Genomic DNA, 20,830 nt, shown 5'->3' on the forward strand with positions numbered 1-20,830 from the left:
ACAAATTTTGGAGCTTAACATACAAATTTATCTTAAAAGTGCTGGAGGTCATGTCTAATCACTGTGTTAATATACACCTGAAACTAATATAATATTGCATATAATACTGCATGTCAACTATCATGGAAACATTTTTTTTAAAGTTCTGAAGGTCAAAAGTCCAAGATGGGTCGCACTGTGCTAAAATCAAGGTGTTGACAGGGCTCCCTTCTGCTGGTTCTAGTTTAGAGGAAAGCCCATTTTCTTGCCTTTTCCAGGTTCTACAGGCTGTCTGAATTCCTTGCCCTTCTCATCTTCAAAGCCAGAAACGGCGGGAAGAATCTTCCTCATATCACATCACTCTGACACTGAGACTGATAACTTCTGCCTCCTCTTCGATGTTTAAGGACCCTTGTGATTATACTGAGCCACCCACACAATCAATCTCCTACCTTAAGGTCAGTCCATTAGTAACCTAAATCCCATTGTCTGCCTTAATTCCCCTTTGCCATATGATGTAACATATCCTCAGTATCATAGCCATAGGTGCTGGGACCATGGACACACTTGGGGGGCCATCACTCCGCACCACCACAGCATGTATTATATACATTTCTGAATCTATGTTCTATTTCTTAGTCATAAAAGATTAAAAATTAAATTGTGGTATGTAAATAAAAAGTATTCATATGCAACCATGAAAAAAAAAATGGTACTTTTACATTTAATGTTATAGAATAATCTTTAAGAAATATTTTAAAAGCAATGTCAGAACCATCATGTAAAGTATTAGTATGCTATCAGTTATGCAAAAAAGGTGTGAGGGGAAACAAATCTATATGTATTTGCTTCTATCTCTCAAAGCATATAGGAAAATGAAAGCAAAGCAAAATAAAACACAGCAAAGGTAGGAGCTTTGCAATCTGCTTAAGAAGTATTTCTTAGTGACCTAAAACCAAAGGGTTGGATCAACCCTTTGAAGATAATGGTAAGGAATCATTACCAGCTCCTGAAAAGACATACAGAATTGCACGGAATTTACAGGGAAGATACTATGGAATTACTATTAAACAAAACCCTTCCCTAGCAATTATGTCTTTTAAAATACCACTAATAGCCCTGGCCAGTGTTGCTCAGTTGGTTGAGTACTGTCACATGCTCCAAAAGGTCACCGGTTCGATTCCCCGTCAGGGCACATGCCCAGATTGCAGGCTCCAACTCCAGTAGGAGGTGTATAAGAGGCAGCCGATTGATGTTTCTCTCCCCCCTCTCTTCCTTCTTTGTAATAATATGTTTTTACAAAAATATGTTTTTTGTAAAAACATATTTTACAAAATACCACTAGCAAAATAAAGAAGAATACCGTGCAGATGGAAAATTATTCTATTCAGTTTACCTAGAATGTGACTTGTGGCAGAATTCAGAATTACAAATGGAACAATAGATAAATACAACTAATTATGCAATGTTTAGGAACCTCCTAGAGAGCAGCCAACCCCCCTGGAATATGACCAAGTACGTCCCAGGGGAGCCATGGAGAGGAGGGAGATCCCGCCAGCTGTGGCATGTTCCAGCCTGTGTCTAAGCTGATGGACCAACATTTCCTTCAGATCCATTAAGGAGTCTGGGATTGGTCATGCTGGTCTGAAGTGTAGAAACAGACTATGGCAACACAGAAACTCCTAGTCCATTTTGCATTTATCCTGAGGCTATCCTGAGAATCCCACAGTCATGGGCAAGGAAAGACCAGATCATACTAGGCTTCATTCATTCCATGTTGGTCATTTTGTTTTGTTCTTCAGTTTGGGTTAGTGTGATGTTTCCTTATAATTAATTAGACCCAAGGTAGGTATTTTGGCTGTCATATCATTGAACAGATGCTGTGTTCTCATTGCATTCTAGCCGGTGGTCCAAGAAGTTAATTTCCTCTGTTACTGCTAGTATTAACTAAGATAACATCCACTAGCTTTCTTCAGTATAAAGTTAATTCCTTCTCTTTATAATTAATAAGTATTTTGAAGGAGAATATTTTGAGGCTATGTAAATTACTATTCCACATCCCACTTTTATCCATTAATTTTAAGATCCACTGATGTCTCTTACCTGAATTGGTTATTACTATGATTGCCAAATGGTAAATCTTACTGAGTAGATTCACAGAGTCCTAATTATTCACTGGATTATAATCTATTTGTGTCATTATTTACTTTGACTCTCAACGTGTTCCAATTTTGGTCAGTGGAAGTCCCCTTGCTGCTTTCTGTGTCATTCTGACACATCTCTGTCATTCTTTGAGCATTCCCTTACTTTCTAGCACAAGAGGATGTTCCAGGCTCATCTTGTTCCTTCTCTGCTTCAGTCCTAGAATCAGTCAATTCTCTAAGATTTCTTTTAGGTGAGAGTGGGAATTTAGAAATCAAACTTTGGGTTCTAGGTATGCTCAATGCTATTAGGGTCTCTCCCAGGACCTCTCAATGGACATGGCTAGGAAATACGCATGTGTACATACATGCACATACTGACATACGGGCAAAAGTAGGTTTACAGGTGTTTGTATGGAAAATAATTCAATAATTAATAAATAATAATACAAGAATAAACTTGTGTACTCAGAGCCGTAAACCTACCCACCCCAGTATATATTTATTTCTGTATCTGTGTTCATAATGATAACTCCAATTCTATTCCAATACCAAAGAGCTCACCTTAGTCCTTCTTTCCATTTTGTACCTCCCTCCTCCAAGAGTAATACTGGCTCTTGGTATCCTCAATATATTTACTTTTTTGCTTAATTCCTCTCTACACATATAGTTCCAGGAAATCATCAGGTTGCCACCCTACATACACATCCTCCTTGTGGCTCTGGCCACTGCCAGACTACCTTGCCATCCCACCTGCCATACATTATTTTATAAAAATTTTAAAAAAAAAGTAGTCAAATACTACAAAAATAACAAAAAAATAATAATTTGTGAGAATCTGTCTCAAGAAATGTTCTTACTGCTCTAAAAATCAGATCCATGATTTCCCATCCCACCCCCCCCACCACACCACAATTCTAGTATAATGTCAGAGGTTGGTCTATTCTAGAAAGAAGTGAATAAGTGCATAGTTTGATTCCATTATTCCTCTACTGATATCATGCACTGCCCATAGCCCCTCCCCGCTCCTCTCTCTCTCTCTCTCTCTCTCTCTCTCTCTCTCTCTCTCTCTCTCTCTCTCTCTCACACACACACACACACACACACACACACACACAGGCATCCCACTGTAGGCTCTGGGCACTCGGTAGCCTGCCTTTCCCACACAGAAGAAGTCTTCACCTGAAATGTCACAGTACACAGTCATCTGGTAGAGCCTGGCTTCCAGAGGGTTGAAGTACACAGTGATTTCAGCTGATGAGTTGGGCCAGACATCACCTTCCTGAAAAACATGCAAGAATCATTAAAAAACAATATGATGAAGGGAAGGTGCTGCTTCTAAATGTTATTATGTTAAAACTCTGGGGATTGGAAGGAAATATTTTTACAATAAATAGAAGGAAGCAATATTTTACCCAACAGACAGTTAACTTAGGCTACTTGTTAAGAGGCGGTACAAGTTGGAAACAAGCTTTAAAAATAATTTCAGTGAGTTCATGAATATATAATAAGTTTATATAACTAATAGTTATATTAGTTTATAAGTAGGATGTTCAGGAAATTTAAAATTTTTTTGAATTCCATGAAGATTCATTGTACACCAATGTGTGCCCAGCACTGGGCTTCAGAGATGAAGGGTGTGGTCCAGGACTGCATGCAGCTCACATGTAGGACGGATGATAAATATGTATACAAATATTCTGTAATATACATGCTAAGTGCTGTGCCTGTATGAGTAAGGTCCAGATGGGCCAGAGAGAAAGAAGTGCCTAACACACTTGATAGAGGGACCACATTTCTAACTTTTGAGTGACAACGTAAGGAAATACTCTTATTCTGGGAAAACATAGCAATGGCCCAAGGCACAACAAAGGCCAGAGCAAACCCTGGTTCTGGTCCAGTGTGATATTCCTCATTTCAATTCAAACCACTCAAACTCATAATAAGGAGACCAAGTTTTAAATTTTATAATACACATACCATACATCAGAATTTCCTGGAGAATTTTTAAAAGGTGATCTTTGAAAAATGTTTTGTACCAACCATGTAATCTGGGACCACTTCATTAACTTCTAGGGCTATAAAAGAGGATGCTAGTATCACCTGCCTCAAATCGTTTCCTAAAATCAGACAAGGTCATACAGGTCAAAAGCTTTGCTCCATGCTCAGTACATAGTAAGAGCTCAGTAAATAGCTGTTTAAAGTATAATTGATGTTATTTATATGGCCACTTGGAAAGACTACCAGTAAGATGAAAGTATTGGAAAAATGAGGGTAGAAAAGTGAGTGTTTTTTCTAGGGTTTTTGTAAAGAGAGCCAAGTAGGGCATATGTGATAAACACATCCAAAAATCTATGTAGGTGGTGGAGTCTAAAAAGGAACAGAGGGAAGACAACATGATAAATAATTAGGCTCCCGTTTCAGACAGTCCCCAATGCATATTCCATTTCCAGTCTGATTAGAAATGAGCACAGTGCTAGAATAAAGAATCAAGCAGAGAACAAAATAGTCTAAGGGGCAGATACCCAATGGGGTGATAGAAAACTAGAGCCAATTTGAGTTTATTTATGAAGGTAGCAGTCTGATCAATGTGCTTCTCGGGCAGAATCCCCAGAATGCTAAAAGGGCACAGAGCCTCCAAAAAGTAGCAGTGAGGGCTGCGTGTCACGGGGTCTTGGGAGCTCTGGTCTCCCAGATCAGGTCGCTGGAATGAAGGCTCCGTGAGGGTGGGCCCTGTTCTATGCCAGGACCTAATCCCCAGAAGTGGCTCATGTAAGAATTCAACATAGTTACTGAATCAGCCGTATCCATTCACTTTGCACACTGTATAGTTATTAGCAGATGTCTAGTCATCTCTGCAGCCTATTTCTGCCATTTTCTCCTCAACTGGAACCACAGAAGTCATACCATTTAGAGCTCCAGGGAACAGGAAATCCCTCAGCACTTTCACCAATTTAGGCATTTCACTACGGCACTTTTCCAAACCTGATAAATGGCAAATACCCCTTTGATTACCGGGGGTCTTAGTGATAAGGACACTCATGAATAGAATGGACAGAGAGCCCAGGCAGAAGAGGTGGTTCATCCATTCACTGGTGTATCAGTGGGTATTCCATCTCAGAACTCCTGAAGACCCGGGTTTCCTCCTAACCCCTGAGACAAATGTATTGCCTGGTGGGCTTAGACACGACTCTGTTTGAGAGTATAGACTGGACGCAGCTAAGCTGTTCCTGTGCGAGCTGACTGACCAAAGAGGCCATCCAGGAGGACCCTAGAAATTGCTAGAAAAGTCTCATCAGAATTGTAGGAAATGACCTTCCAAATGATACAATGGATGTCAGGAAAGCTTAGTGCACGCAGGCAAATTCAAGGGCTTTATGATTTGGGCTGGGCCGGATCACTTTCAAAAGCATTATCCCAGCAAGAGAAAGAGAATCCATGGTCCATGTGCAGACAAGAGGGCCGCGGTCTTAAGCTCTCTCCCCGGAGCACTCCTGGAGACCCCATCATGAAAGAAATCTGACTATTAGAACGGGGGGGGGGGGGGGAGAGGATAGGAGGAAATTGGGAAAAGCCAGGACGGACATGCTCCAGAGAGGCACGCAGAATGCCCCCAGGGGAGGAAGTGTTGATAAACGGATGCGATCCGATCCGTGAGTGACGGGCTGATGTGGAGGCACCCTGGAGGCTGGGAAGCCCTTCTGCCTGGGGAGGGGATGCCAGTGCCAGAGAATCAGAGTCCTCAGGGTTCAGACTGAGCGGGTGGGGCTGCAGGCTCAGTGTTTTCCTATCCTGGGTCGCAGCTGTTTAATCGCGCCTGTGACATTTGCTATAACTTTCCGCTTTCCTCAGCCCGGGGAGATAATTCAAGGACAATCCTCTTCTAAAGGCCTCTCCTGGGCCTGTGTTAATGCGCGTTAAGAGGGCTGTGTGTATCTGTGAAAACACAAGTGTGGTCATTCGGTTTCCTCTTGCAGAGGGATGCTTTCAATAATAGGTCATTTGAAGGAGTTAGAAACATGTATTTTTCAGTTGGGAAAGTAAAAATTAAATAACATCTCTTTTTTTATAGCAAAAACTCAATATAGCATTTTCTATAGCAAATCAGAGAGAGCAAACGCCAGAAACAGGCAGTCAGCCTATGATGACCCCACTTTCACTTGTATCTTTGAACCGCTTCATATTACTTCTCCAATACTCCTGAAATTAACTTCCATGTCCTTTATGTCTCTGAAAAGAATTTTTCTTTCTTTATTGCTCAGTTCTAAAGTTTCTTTCTGAAAATAAAAACATTCAGACGTTTCCCTCCTGGCTCTGACGTCAATATCCTATCCGTCCAGGCTAAGGAAACAGCCCCATCACACAGACCCCCCTGCAGGTTTTCCTTCCTTCCACATACGCAGAGCCCCCTCTCCCATCACCGTCCATTTTCTGGCTCCAAATCAGAGAGTGAGGATACAGGATATAATCGGTAAGTGACTACTACCTTGTTTATTGAAAATGGCCTTCAGTTATATTGTGATTATCTTCCTTCTTGGTCTTAATGTTTTGTTTTTCCTTCAGCTTCATAACTGCATTTCATGTATTGAGAAGGCTAAGAGGGTAATTCCAATGTAACCCTGATATTTGGGGGGCGGGGGTGGGGGGGGCGTGGCTAGCAATCTGAATCTGTGCCAGCAAGCCCAGTGTACGTTCTTGGTAACTTATAATTAAGTCATTGCCCCTTTCTCCACAAACAGCTTGCAAGACCTGTTACCTAAATGCTCCCATTTTACAGAGGCCATAAACCATGACACAGCCCCCGGAGGGGGGTTATCAGTGCGGGCGCCAGGCCAGGCCCTTAGGTATGGTCTCAAGAGCCCGCAAAAGGCCCAGAAGTATAATCCATATTTGGGGGACAAAGACACCAAAAGGGGATAAAAGAGGGGCTTCCACCATATTGGTTTGCTCAGAATTTGAGAGGCAACCTCCTCTGATTCCGCCGGCGTAATAAAGCTGTGTAACTCCATTTCTCTAAGCGTTGCTTGGTTTTTCTCCAGTCTTCTATAACAGTATTAAGTGACCTGCTAGAAGGAATCGACTGAGTTTTCAGGTCTAACGCTAACTTCCATAATGCAGTTTTTGGCAGAATATTAAATACCTCTGAAAATGGAACTTCCTATTTCCTCTGGAACAAGGACAAACAAGTGGCTTGATGGACACAGTCCCAAGACTTTCTGAAAGCTGTTTCTGAACAGACTGCCACTGGTTCATGACACGTGATTAATACAGTCATGAGAAGGGAGGTGGAAGAGGGCATAGGGGGGATAAATGATGATGGGGAAAATAAAATAAAATAAAATTTATTTTGAAAATGTTTCCCTTATACTGGCAATGATTAAAGGAGCTCTTTTAAAAATCTCCCTTGAAAATCCTTAAGTAAAAACAATATTTTAAAAATCAACTTCCTTCCTCTTCTCTATTACCCAGTTCCTTCCTTCCTTCCTTCCTTCCCTTCCTTCCTTCCTTCCTTCCTTCCTTCAATGAAGGGTTATTTCTTACATATTTTGCAAAATCAAAACCCAAACTGCAAGAACATTTAAGTTACTTGGTTTATCTGGGAAGTAGTTTACAATATGACTTGATACCTACATTTATCATTTAAATAGTTATTTTAATTCCCAATTTACATATAGAAGAGTGATCCAAATGTCTGCCTACTCAAATGTTATACTTTCCAATCATACCTCTAATCTGACAAGAGACTGAATCATATCTAAATCCAAATCATAATATTTTCAGCCATTAACTGAGAGCTCATGTTCCCAGCACTGTGTTAGGTGCTGGTATTTATTATCTAGCTCAGTCTTTACAACCTTGTGAAGTAGTATTATCCCCATTTTAAAGATGAGGAAACCAAGGCACAAAGAAGTTAATTATCTCACCGAAGGCCACACCAAAAGTAAGTGGCAGCACTGGGTTTCTATAATATTCTTTCTTTAACATCTTCATCCCCACTGCAATTATAACAAAACGTCAGGCCTCACCTTTCTCACATCATTAAAAAAAAAAAAAAATCCGGAAAGTTTTAAAAACACGACAACTGATCATCAGACTTAGAAGAAGCCAGCATGAACTGGTGCTCCTATCTGGCGAACATAATAGGACACCCAGCATGCTCATGCGCTCAGGTATCTTGGAAGGTGACTCACAGGAGGTCCTTGTGGATGACAGTCAACCCTAGTATTTTGCAGCTCTTGAGAAATGCCTTGGCAGATCTTTATCAAGCCATCTGGCTGGGCCAGGGTTCAGTCAGCTCAGAACAGGGTCAGTGAATAATGACTTCAAGAGCAGCTAAAACGTGTAATAAATTCCATCATGTTCCACCAAAATGAATATATTCTTAAATGTGTAAATAAATATTTTCAGCTATCTTGTCATGTTTAAGGAAAATTTAAAGAATTTCTCTTGGGAAATAAAAACTCAAAGTCAAGTTTCTTAAAGTCAAATTTCTATCAATTAATCAGGAAAAAAAAAAGAAGCACCGATTAGAAGCTGTAATATGTTTCACTACCCACAGTTGCTCTTCTAGAGCTTATCAGATAAATGAGAGAAATCATGGCTCTATCATCAGGGAAAATAGAAGTTGTCTCAAAGAGAAATAGAAAAAAAAAATAGAAGCTAAAACATTGAAGGTAAACTATCCTAATTATCATTGAGATAAAAAATCTAATAGGCACATGACATACAAGGAGATTTTTTCTACTCCATTATATCTTCTCGAATAAGAAACTAAATTTAGTAAAGCTTTGCTTCTCAAAATAATGACCAGAAAAGTTTCTAAGAGAGGGGTCTAAGATTTGGTCATCTGCCAGAGGAATTTTCACAAAAGGTGTGCTTTATCTTGGGTGAAAATCTCTAAACCATATATGGTGAAAATTGCAGTGGGTTTTTATAGAGCTAAAGTAGTTACGTGTGATGTTCATGCCTTTCTCTGGAGAGAACAGATTTGTGTCTCTTCCAACAAGGACGAATGTCAACTTATTTAATGAGCCTTGAGGAATCTAAGACTTCCTTAGGCTTCCCTGCACCTACACTAGCTCTCCAATACAATAGTGATTGTACCAACACAATTGGAAAAGGTTTGGCCAAGCACGAAGATCTGAGAGGCCGAACCATAATAAAGGGAGGCTGAAGAATGGGAAACGGTACTGAAGCAAGAGCTGTGACTTGTCAAGGACACTTTGCTCTCAGCGGATCCCTGTCCTCCTTTCTCCTTTCTGGTGTCCATTTCCAAGGAGTCAGCTCCCACATGTTTGCAATGTGACTCAGCTAATGGTGCCGAAGTGGAAGGTCTGCAGCAAAGAGCTAGATCTTTCCTCTTTGGTAGCCATCTGGGCTGCCACCCAACCTGGTTCTGCTGAGCTCACATGCTATGCCGACTTGAGAAAAATAAACTAAATTTGAGCTGTGCTTTCCAAGTCTGAATTGCTGAACCTCGTGTTTTCTGCAGGCTTAAGTGACAACAAAGCGTGGTTTACTATTACTTACATGATGATAAAGAAATTTTCAAGTTTCCCTTTTTAAGGCTTATTTAAATTAAACTGAAGCTTTCCAAGGGATACTGAATGACTTCTTCTTTGATGGAAAAGACACTTGCTAATAAAAGCAGAAATGTTTTCCTTGCTCACCGATGTTAGCCGATCAGCTAGGACTGGTTTGGGCAAATACCTTTACATTCTCAGACCTTTCTTTTTGAGAAAATAGCAAGTGTTCAACATTCAGAAAATTGCTGCATCTCAAAAGTGTGACCTGAGCCAGCAGTCCCAGAGTTCAGGAACAAGGCCAGCACATCTGTGCAGTGATTTCTCAGAGGGCTCCTAGACGCCCATGGAAATCAAAGGCTTAATTCCCTCTTTTGGCCCTGTGATATTCTTCTGCCTCTCAGTTCTCAGAATTGTGTTTTTTGTCTTTGAATTTCTCTCACTCAGGTACCCACGAGACCTAAGCAGAGAAAATAACAAAATGAGGCTGTCAAAATTCTGTACAGCCAGAGTCCATCTAGTCAAATAGAATATTATATTTCTGAAAGTAGTCAATTCCACTCGCTTTTCTGGAAGCCACAAAACATGCATAATAGACTCAATTTTACACTTCTTTTCCAAAGGGGGAAAAAACTATACAGAAAGAGGTGGCTTGAGAAATGATCAGTATTCTACAGAAGTCAGTACCTTCCCTAGGTAAGGAATACAAGAAAAATTTTGGCTAATTACATTAATACCCCAAGACTTTATCAAAAGAATTTGCACAAGGAACTTGACATGAATAATAGTAATATTCCACATGGGTTTTTTTGTTTTGTTTCTTTTTGTATGGTTTAAATATATATATATATATATTTATTTCAGAGAGGAAGGAAGAGGGAAAGAGAGAGAGAAAAACATCAATGATGAGAGAGAATCATTGATTGACTGCCTCCTGCACACCCCCTACTGGGGATTGAGCCAGCAACCCAGGCATGTGCCCTGACTTAGAATCAAACTGTGACCTCCTGGTTCATAGGTTGACGCTCAACCACTGAGCCATGCTGGCCAGGCAATATTTCACATGTTTTAATGACTAAAACAACAATGATAGTTACTATTAGAATATCAGGAGATTACCAAGTAAAACTAAAAAAAATTAATTCTAGACCTCTGTTCTGTATCTGCCCAGGACTGCCTTGTGGTTACTTTGGGGACTTGTCTGCTCCTACCTCCCCCGGGGTCCATCTCTGGGGTCTCTCAAACACACACTCCCCCACCTCTACACTCTGTAACCACATCAGTACCCCAAGACACCCCAGCATTAACTCCTCAAGGTTTGAATGACAGACCCTACTTGGGTAAGGAGCATGATAAGAAAGTGAGCCAAGACAATGGACTAACCAGGCCACCCGGTGAGCAGGTCACAGAACAGTGGAAGAACTTTCGGTGCTAGAGTTTGGGCCAGTTGTTCTTATAACACTGAGCCAAACTACTTCTCACACGGTTATGTTGAGAAAATTTGATTAAATTCAAAACCATCACCACCTCTGGGCATTTTAGAGACAGTGACTGATTTCTTGATCATGAATACTTGCTTTAAATTGAAAGAACCTCTAAAATAGAAACAATGTTCCCATAAAATACACAATATTCAGAGAACACAATAAGGGCTAAACTAACCTTGGTTTTAGCTGACTCATTTGAAAAACTAAGATATATAGACGTAGGTCTGAAAAAATAAACGTATCATTTATTTTTCAGACACTAAGGTAATGGTTTTGGATTTTTTTTTTTCCTTTTTAAATTTGCCTCATTTGAGGCCAATTTCCATCTTAGGTAGACACAGAATCTGAAGAGACCATCTGAAAGCAAGGTGGTAACTGAGCCCCTAGAGCACAGGTGGGGAACGCCTGGCCCGAGGGCCATATAAGGCCCAAGAAATCATTTGGTCTGGCCCTGCCACAGCATTAGGAGTGAGCTAATTAAATGTTTGGCCAAATATAGCAGGCTAATTTTTAAGTTGATAATTTTGTATAGCTCGTGAATGATGTTATAAACATCCAAATGACCCTTGGTAGAAAAAAAGGTTCCCCGCCCCTGCCCTATACCAACCTTTTATTTTATTTTTAGTTTTTGAACAGGATATCAATTAGAGATGAATTTCTAGATCAGTATGCGACTGCATGATTTTAATCTTCTCTGCTTCTGTGAACTCAACTCATATCAAGAAGCTAATTAAAAGGAATCACACTCTAATAAAAAAAGAACACTAATTGCTGATACACAGCTCAACTGTCAGAAATTAAACAGTGGCTTTGGTATAACTGATCTGATATGTGAACAAGATTCAGAGACCTTCAGTAGAAAATGGTGATGGACCAACCATAATTGGGTAGAAAGATATAAGACAGGCTAATGAGCCCTCCGCTGGCTGCCCGCCTCCTAGCAGGCCTTCTCTGTGAATTCACAGCCTCTCCCCGCTTTGCAGGGTCTCTAAAGGTCAGCACCCGAGGGCTCTCTTGGGTCCTCTGCAATGTTCTTTTCTCAAACTGTTCTTAGAATTTCCATCCACTTTTCATGCCCTCCATGAAGACCTGTATAAGATTCTCACGTATCTTACCTCCACTCCTGATTGCTCTCCCACAAATTTAGTACTGCATTTCCAAAACTTTTTGAACATCTATTGTCATCTCAAATTCAACGTATTCAGAGCAAACTCATCATCATCAACTGATTTCCCTCCCTCCTTCCCTTCCTCCCTCCGTCCCTCCCTGCCTCCCTCCCTCTTTTCCCTCCCTCTCTTCATCCTTCCATTCTTTCCTCCATCCCTCCCTCCATTAAATGGCCCTGAGGTAGGCCTGGAGCACAGATGAGGACAAACCACTTCTGACCTTAAGGAGCTCAGAGTCTGTACCCAAATTGGATCCAAGTATCCTACCTACCCTAAAAACAAAACAAAACAAAACAAAAAACTTATTTTGTGCACAAAGCAACCAAAGCCAAGAAAGATGGAATGGCTTGTTTAAGATCACGTTGGCTATTGGCAAAGCTGGAAGTTAAACCCAGGACAAAGGAAAGAGAAACAGAAACACCAACAATGAGAGGGAATCATAGATCGGCTGCCTCCACACCCCACACAGGGGATCCAGCCCACAACCCTGGTATGTGTCCTGACCAGGAATCGAACCGTGGCCTCTAAGTTCATAGGTCGAGACTCAACCATGCCGGCCAGACCCAATCTAATTTCTTATATTCTCTATGGCTGCTTGCTCCAGAAAAACTGGTCATTGTATTGTTATATAATATGCCATGAAACAAATAGCCTCCTTTTTCTTTGTTTTCACAATTTCTCCAGCTAGAAACATTCTCCTTCTGCCTCTCCACTTAATTAAATCTTACCCTTCTTCCAATATACAGCTCATATCTCACCTCCTCTATAAATCCTTTCCTAACGCTCTCATCCCAAACTACTAGAGCATTTATTTACTGTCCCAGAAAACCCAAATCTCAACAGTGGAAAATACCCATAGTTCACATTTGGGTCAAGAAGCTAATACAATGGCAGAATTTTCCCATCAAATATCTTCAAAAGTAATGTAAAAGATTATAGTACACTCACAAGAACTGTATCTCTATAAATCTGCCAGGATCTTTAAGTAGGGGCGGGAGGAGATTTAAAGTCAATAAATAATTCACCAACATTGAGATCTGCTGTTTTGACCAGAATAATTTTATAAAGACACTGGCAAAGTTTCATGCCTTCATTTCATTTTGCAAAAATTGTCACGAACCAGCTTATGGGTACTATCATGAGAAGAAAACCTGCATAGTATAAAGACAAAATCATTATAGATGCTATAAACACCGCGATACTTTATCTCCCCTTCCTGTTTCTGGTGATTTTTTCCCACACGATACAAACAAAATAGTCTCATTTAAAAGATATCATTTCTATGTATCACTGTTTAAAGAATGTTTTTCTTAGTCCTGGTGAAAAGATGCCTTGTGATAACACCCAATTCAGTTCCTATCCAGAATTAAAAACAATTATTAAATGCCTTACTTTAATATACATATATCTCTATCATGAAGCTTTGGGTAATGGAAGTAAGTATGAGGAGAGGAAAAACCAAGGTAATCCTAGTCTTTCTACTTCTGGATTGGAAATATACAAGATTCGCCTGTGTGCCTCCCACATCTCACTGACCACCAATGTTTGCTATCCCTGAGTCCCACTCCCAGAAGGATATGAGCATCAGGACAGTATTCACCAGCCTGGATCTCCAGCACCAGCTGGGAAGACCCCTGGACTGTCCACACACTGGGCCATACTGCTTGTTCCTGCTGCCTCCATCCCGCTCAGTCATTTGCTGCTTGGACTTGTAATGCCTTCCTGATCTTTTCAACATCTTTGGGCTTGACCTATTTTAATAGGTGTCTGTTCTATCCCTCCAAGACTGTATGTTCAGCCTGATTTAACCTCTTGCTGGTTTAATCCATCATGTCTGACTATCCCTTTGCTCAGCTGAGCAGTGGACAGTCTTCTGATGTGAAAGAAGATTCAGCTCCAACCCACTTCTCCAACCTATTTTCCTATGTGAACCCTTTACGTCAAACAGCCTGACCCATGCACAGATCCTTGAATGAGCCATGCCATGCACATCCCCAATTTTGTTTCCCAAAAGTCCCCAATCCTGCAAGATGGACCCAGTTCAAGGCTCTGCTCTCAAGAAGCCTTCTCTAGCTTCTCAGTCTGATAATCAGCCTCGCCTCTGAACCAGTGTGCTGACTGCCTGCATTAGTGACTCCAGCAGCAGGTCTCACAAAACAACAGTCCCAAAGAAGGTTTCATCAGTGTCTGGTACACACACAGGGTGCCTGGTATAGAACATGCAGTCAATAATATTTATTGAGTGAATTAAAGACAGAGTAGTTTTCAACCAAGCAATTTTGCCCACCAGGGAGACATCTGGCAATATCCAGAGATAGTTTTGGTTGTCATGACTGGCATCTGTTGGGTAAAGATCAGGGTTGCTATGGAATATCCCACAATGTACAGGACGAAGATTACCCAGTCCCAAATGTCAATGATACAGAGGTTGAGAAACCCTACACTACAGTCAGGCTAATCAGAGATAAATTTCTAACCACTGAGACTAACTGCTTGGCCCTGAGTAAGTTATCACATTTCTCTAAGTCTCGATTTCTCCATCTGTAAAATGGGGGGTTAACTATAATTGAATATATATATATATATATATATATATATATATATATATATATATATGAAATAAATTAGATAGTGCATACAAAGTACTTAATAGTGCCCAAGCTGGGTTGCTCAATGGTTAGAGCATCAACCTTCGGACTGAAGGATCCTAGGTTCAATTCCAGTCAAGGGCACATGCCTGAGTTGTAGGCTTGATCCCCAGTAGGGGGCGTGCAGGAGGTAGCTGATCAATGATTCTCTCTCATCATTGATATTTCTTTCTCTCCCTCTTCCTTCCTCTCTGAAGTCAATAAAAATATTTTTTGAAGTGTTTAATAGTGATTGGTGCATAGAAAGTGTGACCTATAAACATAGCCTATGAGCATTCTTACCATTAACCTTCATTTACTGTCTCATAATGATGATGAGGCTCTTCAGATGGAGTCTTTATGCTCTCAGAACAATCCCAGAGTGAGTGTTTTTACCAAAATAAGACCCACACTCCCCTATACGTTCAGACTGTATATATGTGCTCACCAGAGGCTCAATAGTGAAAATGTTATTCAAGAAAAGTATGCTGTCCGCCTGAACCAGCCTTCTCTGATTCGCAAAGGTGCGCGAGAGAATGGAAATCCGTTCTCGGAGTAAAGGATCACTAACAAACTCTTCCAGAAACTCATCAGTCTCATCCTTTTCCTCTTTGATCAGATCCTCACAGACCCTGAAGGAAAACAGAAAATGTGAGATTCGTTTTGGTACTCCCATGAAGACCGCTGTAAAGGGCTCCCCCCTCCAGCCCATCCTCCTGGGAATGACCTCACCCATCACCCTGGGGCGGTCCCTCCTTGCCCTGAGTGTGTAACGTGCTATCTGAGCGATCTTATACTTTAACTTCTCAGGAGCCTCAGTTTCCTCTTTAGTCACTTCCTTCAAGAAGTCCTCCTGGGCTTCCTGTTCTGCACTTGCTTTCTCCTGAGCCCTTATCCATATCTGGACAAATATTTTATTTTAGGTAATAGTGTTTCCCCAAGTTGCTGTTTAAACACTTAACATCTACTCCACCTCTCACACTTCAAGGACAATTCTGTTTCTGTTAAACTTGCTTACCTTTCATTCTATCTTAGCTGGAGAACAAAATTGAGAGCCAGCGAGCGCTGGGTTTGGATGCTGGTTCTACTATCTATTTACTAGCTCTGTGACTTTGGGAGTCACCAAGTTCCTCTATGCCTTAGTGCCTTTACCTGTAAAACAGGAGCTCCCTCATCCTAAAGATGTGTTGAGGATTAAATGTGATCAAGGACCTGATGTAGTTCCAGGGACAAAGTAGACACTCAATAAATATCAGTTTTCTCCCTGTGTCAACCACAGGCAATTACCAAGCTGTCAAGTGTAGGAAATGCTTAAACTACATCTAAAGAAACCTTTCCTCCCTCTTTCTAGCTCTTTTTTAAAATAATTCTTTATTGTTGAAAGTATTACATATGTCCCCTTTTCCCCGCCATTGGCCCTCTCCAACCCCTCCCCCTTCTAGCTCTTCATATCCCTTGTAAAAGTCAGAAAGGCAGCCCTCTACTCTGCCCTCACCACAGGTGTGATCACATTACTCCTGGTAGCCATTACTTCACCTGAAATTTTTTAAAAATATATTTTTATTGATTTCAGAGAGGAAGGGAGAGGGAGAGAGAGAAAACATCAATGATGAGAGAGAATCATTGATCGGCTGCCTCCTGCAAGGCCCCCTCTGGGGATGGAGCCTGCAACCTAGGCATGTGCCCTTGGCCAGAATTGAACCCGGGACTATTCAGTCCACAGGCTGGTGCTCTATCCACTGAGCCAAAACGGCTAGGGCTCACCTGAATTTTTGGAGACTGAATTTTATCTCCTCTCAGGGCAGTGGTCGGCAAACTCATTAGCCAACAGAGCCAAATATCAACAGTACGGAGATTGAAATTTCTTTTGAGAGCCGAAAACCGACTTCTGCGCATGGGCCACGAAGTTTTTTGTGGAAGAGCCACACTCAAGGGGCCAAAGAGCCGCATGTGGCTCGCGAGCCGCAGTTTGCCCACCACCGCTCTGGCCACCGAGCATAAAGATGTCAAAGAAATGGCTTCAGTGTGTTCTGGTTCCATTCTGTGCTTCTTTTTTAATGTGTGTGGAAAGCAGTGTCCCGTCCCAGGTAACGAGCAGTCCTCTATACTGCTGGGCAGAGCAGCGCAAGTTAGAGAGAGCTCAGTCCGCAGAAAGGAAACCGCCACTTCCTGTGAGGGGAAGCTATAACGCCTACCTCTAGAAATCAATCCTACAGGAATAATCACAGATGTAAGTAAAAACACAGCTACAAAGATGCTCATCAAAATGCTAGCAACAATACTGAAAAATGTGGGTAAAATTTATGTAAGAGATTGAAGGATTGGTTAAACAAATAATGGGAATCACAAAAATTACATTTATTTAGGGGTTTAATGGGAGTGGTATGTGGGGAAAAAATGCCTCGTATGGACTAAGGATGGATGATAACGCTCCATGAACTGAAGAGTATGATTAGCTCAACCCTTGAACCAGAAAAAAAAAAAAAAAAAGGAAACAGAACATAAATTGCCAAGCACTGCTCTTCTCCCCTGCTGCTGGGACTCTTAAATCAGTAACAGCTGCATAATGCAAAGGGGGTGGGTGGAGGCTGGTCCCAGATGTCTCATCTTTGCCCTCTCATGCGGAAATGGAGCCACAGCTGAGATACGAAAAGGCAACAGGCAACAACACCTTGAGCTGGGTTGACTCCAACAAGGGCTTCTAGATACCCCAGGCTACTGTGAGGCCATTGTTCCTGCTGATCTCCATGGTCTCCTGTCTCAGGTGGTTCTGCGCGACAGATGAGGACACCTCTCATCAGAGAGCTTAACAACACACCAGCCTTTTCTCTCAGTTAAATCATGGATTTAACCTATTCTCCAAATGGTCTGGTAGCCACCAACACCCATCACCTTCAGGCCTCAAGTAGAGTTCAGCCATGGATTATAGTCAACAGGTAAGACTTGTGTCTCAGGTATAATTAGCATTGAACCATTCATTAATGCTTCCTCATCTTCAGGTGCTAGACACCCTGCTCCTTTGCAGCACCCCGAAGAGATGATAACTAGATGCTGAGGAGGCTGGAAACTAAAAGCCATGGCCTTCACAGCTGGGAGAAATACTCCCATGTCCACACCTGGGTTACAGCCATCCACCTGCAAATGGACCATGTGACCCTGGTCACTGAGCACTCTGTGATGACTGTTATAAACTGAGGACTAGAGGTCCTCTCCCTGTTTATCAAACACCACTCAAGATTAAATTTATTACTACCTGGTGGCAGGCCCAAAGCCCAATTAAAACTGATCTATCTAGAGAAACACGTATTTTCCTATTTCTGAATGTTGTGGAATAAATCCATGCTGACTACTTGTGGGAGTCCACTGAAGACTGCAGGAGTTCCTGCACAGAGTAAATCTAGAATTCGAGCCAGCTGCTCTTGAGACAATGGGCATGACCTTCGTGGAGAAGTGGGGAACCGAAATCCTCAAAAGCCCGTGCCGAATCTGATGAGAATGAGTATGAAAGAATCTTATGGTAATGCTTTATAATTCCTCAGGACAAAGGGAAGAAAGTAAGGTGGGATGAATGCCTCCATTTCTGAAGAGATTAATTTCTCTACAAGTCCCACAAAAACATCAAGAAGGCAAAGACCCAAAAGGCAATTTTTAAGCCCTCTGTGTCTCATTCTGAAGGTTTAAATAAAAGTGTGTGTGTGTGTGTGGGGGGGGGTACTTAAAGTCCAGAATTTCTTCCTAGGGGGAGTGACATCTTCGTTGTTAGAATCTGGAGCCTGAGGTTAGCTCACAGTCCCAAATCTGGACACGTGTCCTAAGGTTGGTACCAACATGCTGAGGTATGTGGAGAGGAAGGAAGTCATCATTCCTAGAATGAAAATGATAACTTCCAGAAAGGAATAGGTCATCCTACTCTTGAGGAGGGCTGAAATTCACCCACTGGGAGATCAGCAAGATGTCGTGGCCAAGAAACCACAATGGCTGGAATGGGGTCTTGAGGGTACTTGTTAAAGCAATTAGCAATCTCAATGTGACCACTGAGCAACTGCCAGCTCCTATAAGATGAATGCCTTAGGACAAGGTTAAAGCCATGTTATAGTTGGAAAGCAGTGGGCGGACTCCTGAGTCTCACTTAAAAATCTACACTGACGTTTTAAATCGTAGGTCCTTGGGATGCTGCAAAGGGAAGCTTTAGTCTCTCAAAGTATGCATGAGACCATTTAGAATAGATCCTCTCTGTCCCAAGTTCAGGACCAAAGTCAACCTTCCTCTCTACAATTTTTAACTACAGAGGCTGCTGAAGGAATAAAAGGGGTAGACTGCTCATCATCAGGAGCAGGAGAGTCAAACACGAGGAGGATTATTCTGGGGATACCTACACTGGCCTTGTTGGGGAGCTCAAGGGAAGATTTATACCATTAGCTGAAGATCTGACTGCTACTTCTCGGGGATGAGCAAACCTTTGGCCACAAGCAAGCTACCAGAGAACATTCTGCTTTATCTGACACTGCTGTGTGGCTTGAGATACAACTTGAGGATTTGTGACTTAGAGGAGAAGAGGGCCCATACTCACAGCAAGAGCACTGCCAACTACAGAGGGGCAGCTATCCAGAGATGGGAACTAAGTGTTCACTAAACAACAAACCTCTCTGTAATTGCTTTTTTTTTTTTTTCTAGAGGATGGGTATCTCATAGCTAGTTATGTCCAGGATAAGAATCCATGACTAATAATATAAGTTGTGGCATGCTTGAGAATGCATTAAGGAACAAGAGAGGGATGAGAGAGGAGAGTAAATCTAGTCAAATAAGATATTAGGCATAAATGGCCTATTTCCCCTTTAAATCAATTTCCCTTCATGTCCCAGGCATCTGGCCCTAGGAGAGGGGGGGAAGAGGGTAAGGAACAAAATATTCAACAAACTCTTCACATAAATCAACCAACCCAGTTTGGAGAAACATGAGTTATGTTGCTATGTGTCACCCAAAGTGAAAATGGAAGTATTCTTATTTAGCCATCTGGTGCCACTTTTCAAGTTCATTGTTTAAGGGAAGGGCATGATCCTAGATAATAAAATTAGGTTTCTAATCATGGTTATGAAAATGTTATCCCGTATTACGCCCTTGCTAGATGAACTAATGAAAGAGCAAGAGAGATAGTGAAAGAAAGATAACATAAGAGAAAAGGAATAAGACTCAAGGATAACATTAAAGAGATAAAGGTGTGAGTGTCAGGGAAGGTGGAATGGGGAAGGGGCAGGGAGAGAAATATCCATCCACACGTGGTTGAAATTATATACTCTATATCTTAGCATCTCTAATAGCAATTGGTTTGCATTCTTCTTGAGTTTTCCTGTTGAAATTAACATCCTTAAATGTATTTTTTGGACATAGGCTTGGCATCAACTATATCCTAGACATATAGTCAAACACATAGGCATAGTTGAATTGAAAGCTGGCTTCCCCTCTGATAGTATATTCATTCTCCCCAAGAGATTATGCCTACAGGACAAGCAGGTTATGTAAACACTACATTGACTACTACTCCTTTGCTTGTACCTGCTCTCGCATCTTATCTTTAAACCTGCTTGGACCATTCTGATAGATGGTACACACATCAGCTGGGGAATCAGGACCAAAGAAGCAGTGGATGACCAGTTTCCTATTGCCTTTCTCAACTTTTGGTGTTTCTATACCATGAGGCCAATGAAAGTTTTTAGGCAGGAAAGGCTTTTCTTTTCTCACTTTTTAAAGATGACACAGTGGCAATCCAGTGATTAAAGCTCCCTGCCTGAATAATGAAGCTTCTGGTTCCTCTGTGTCCTGTCATTGTCACAGCTCCTTCTGATTCAATTAGGGGCAGCACAGTGGGGGATTTCTGCCTGGTTTCCATGGACCTAAGACTTTTATTTT

The 20,830-nt window shown here is 41.5% G+C and overlaps 1 protein-coding gene across 1 annotated transcript in view; it reads right to left on the bottom strand.

Annotated features, from left to right (window-relative positions):
* Window positions 1-20,830, bottom strand: part of HYDIN (HYDIN axonemal central pair apparatus protein) — a 302,917-nt gene that overhangs the window by 236,514 nt on the left and 45,573 nt on the right. Inside the window, 2 exon segments of the mRNA XM_054710866.1 lie at window positions 3,303-3,402; window positions 15,372-15,555. Coding sequence (XP_054566841.1) covers window positions 3,303-3,402; window positions 15,372-15,555 — 284 coding nt within the window.

Source organism: Eptesicus fuscus, chromosome 21 (assembly GCF_027574615.1).
Source record: "Eptesicus fuscus isolate TK198812 chromosome 21, DD_ASM_mEF_20220401, whole genome shotgun sequence".
Classification (NCBI taxonomy): Eukaryota; Metazoa; Chordata; class Mammalia; order Chiroptera; family Vespertilionidae; genus Eptesicus; species Eptesicus fuscus.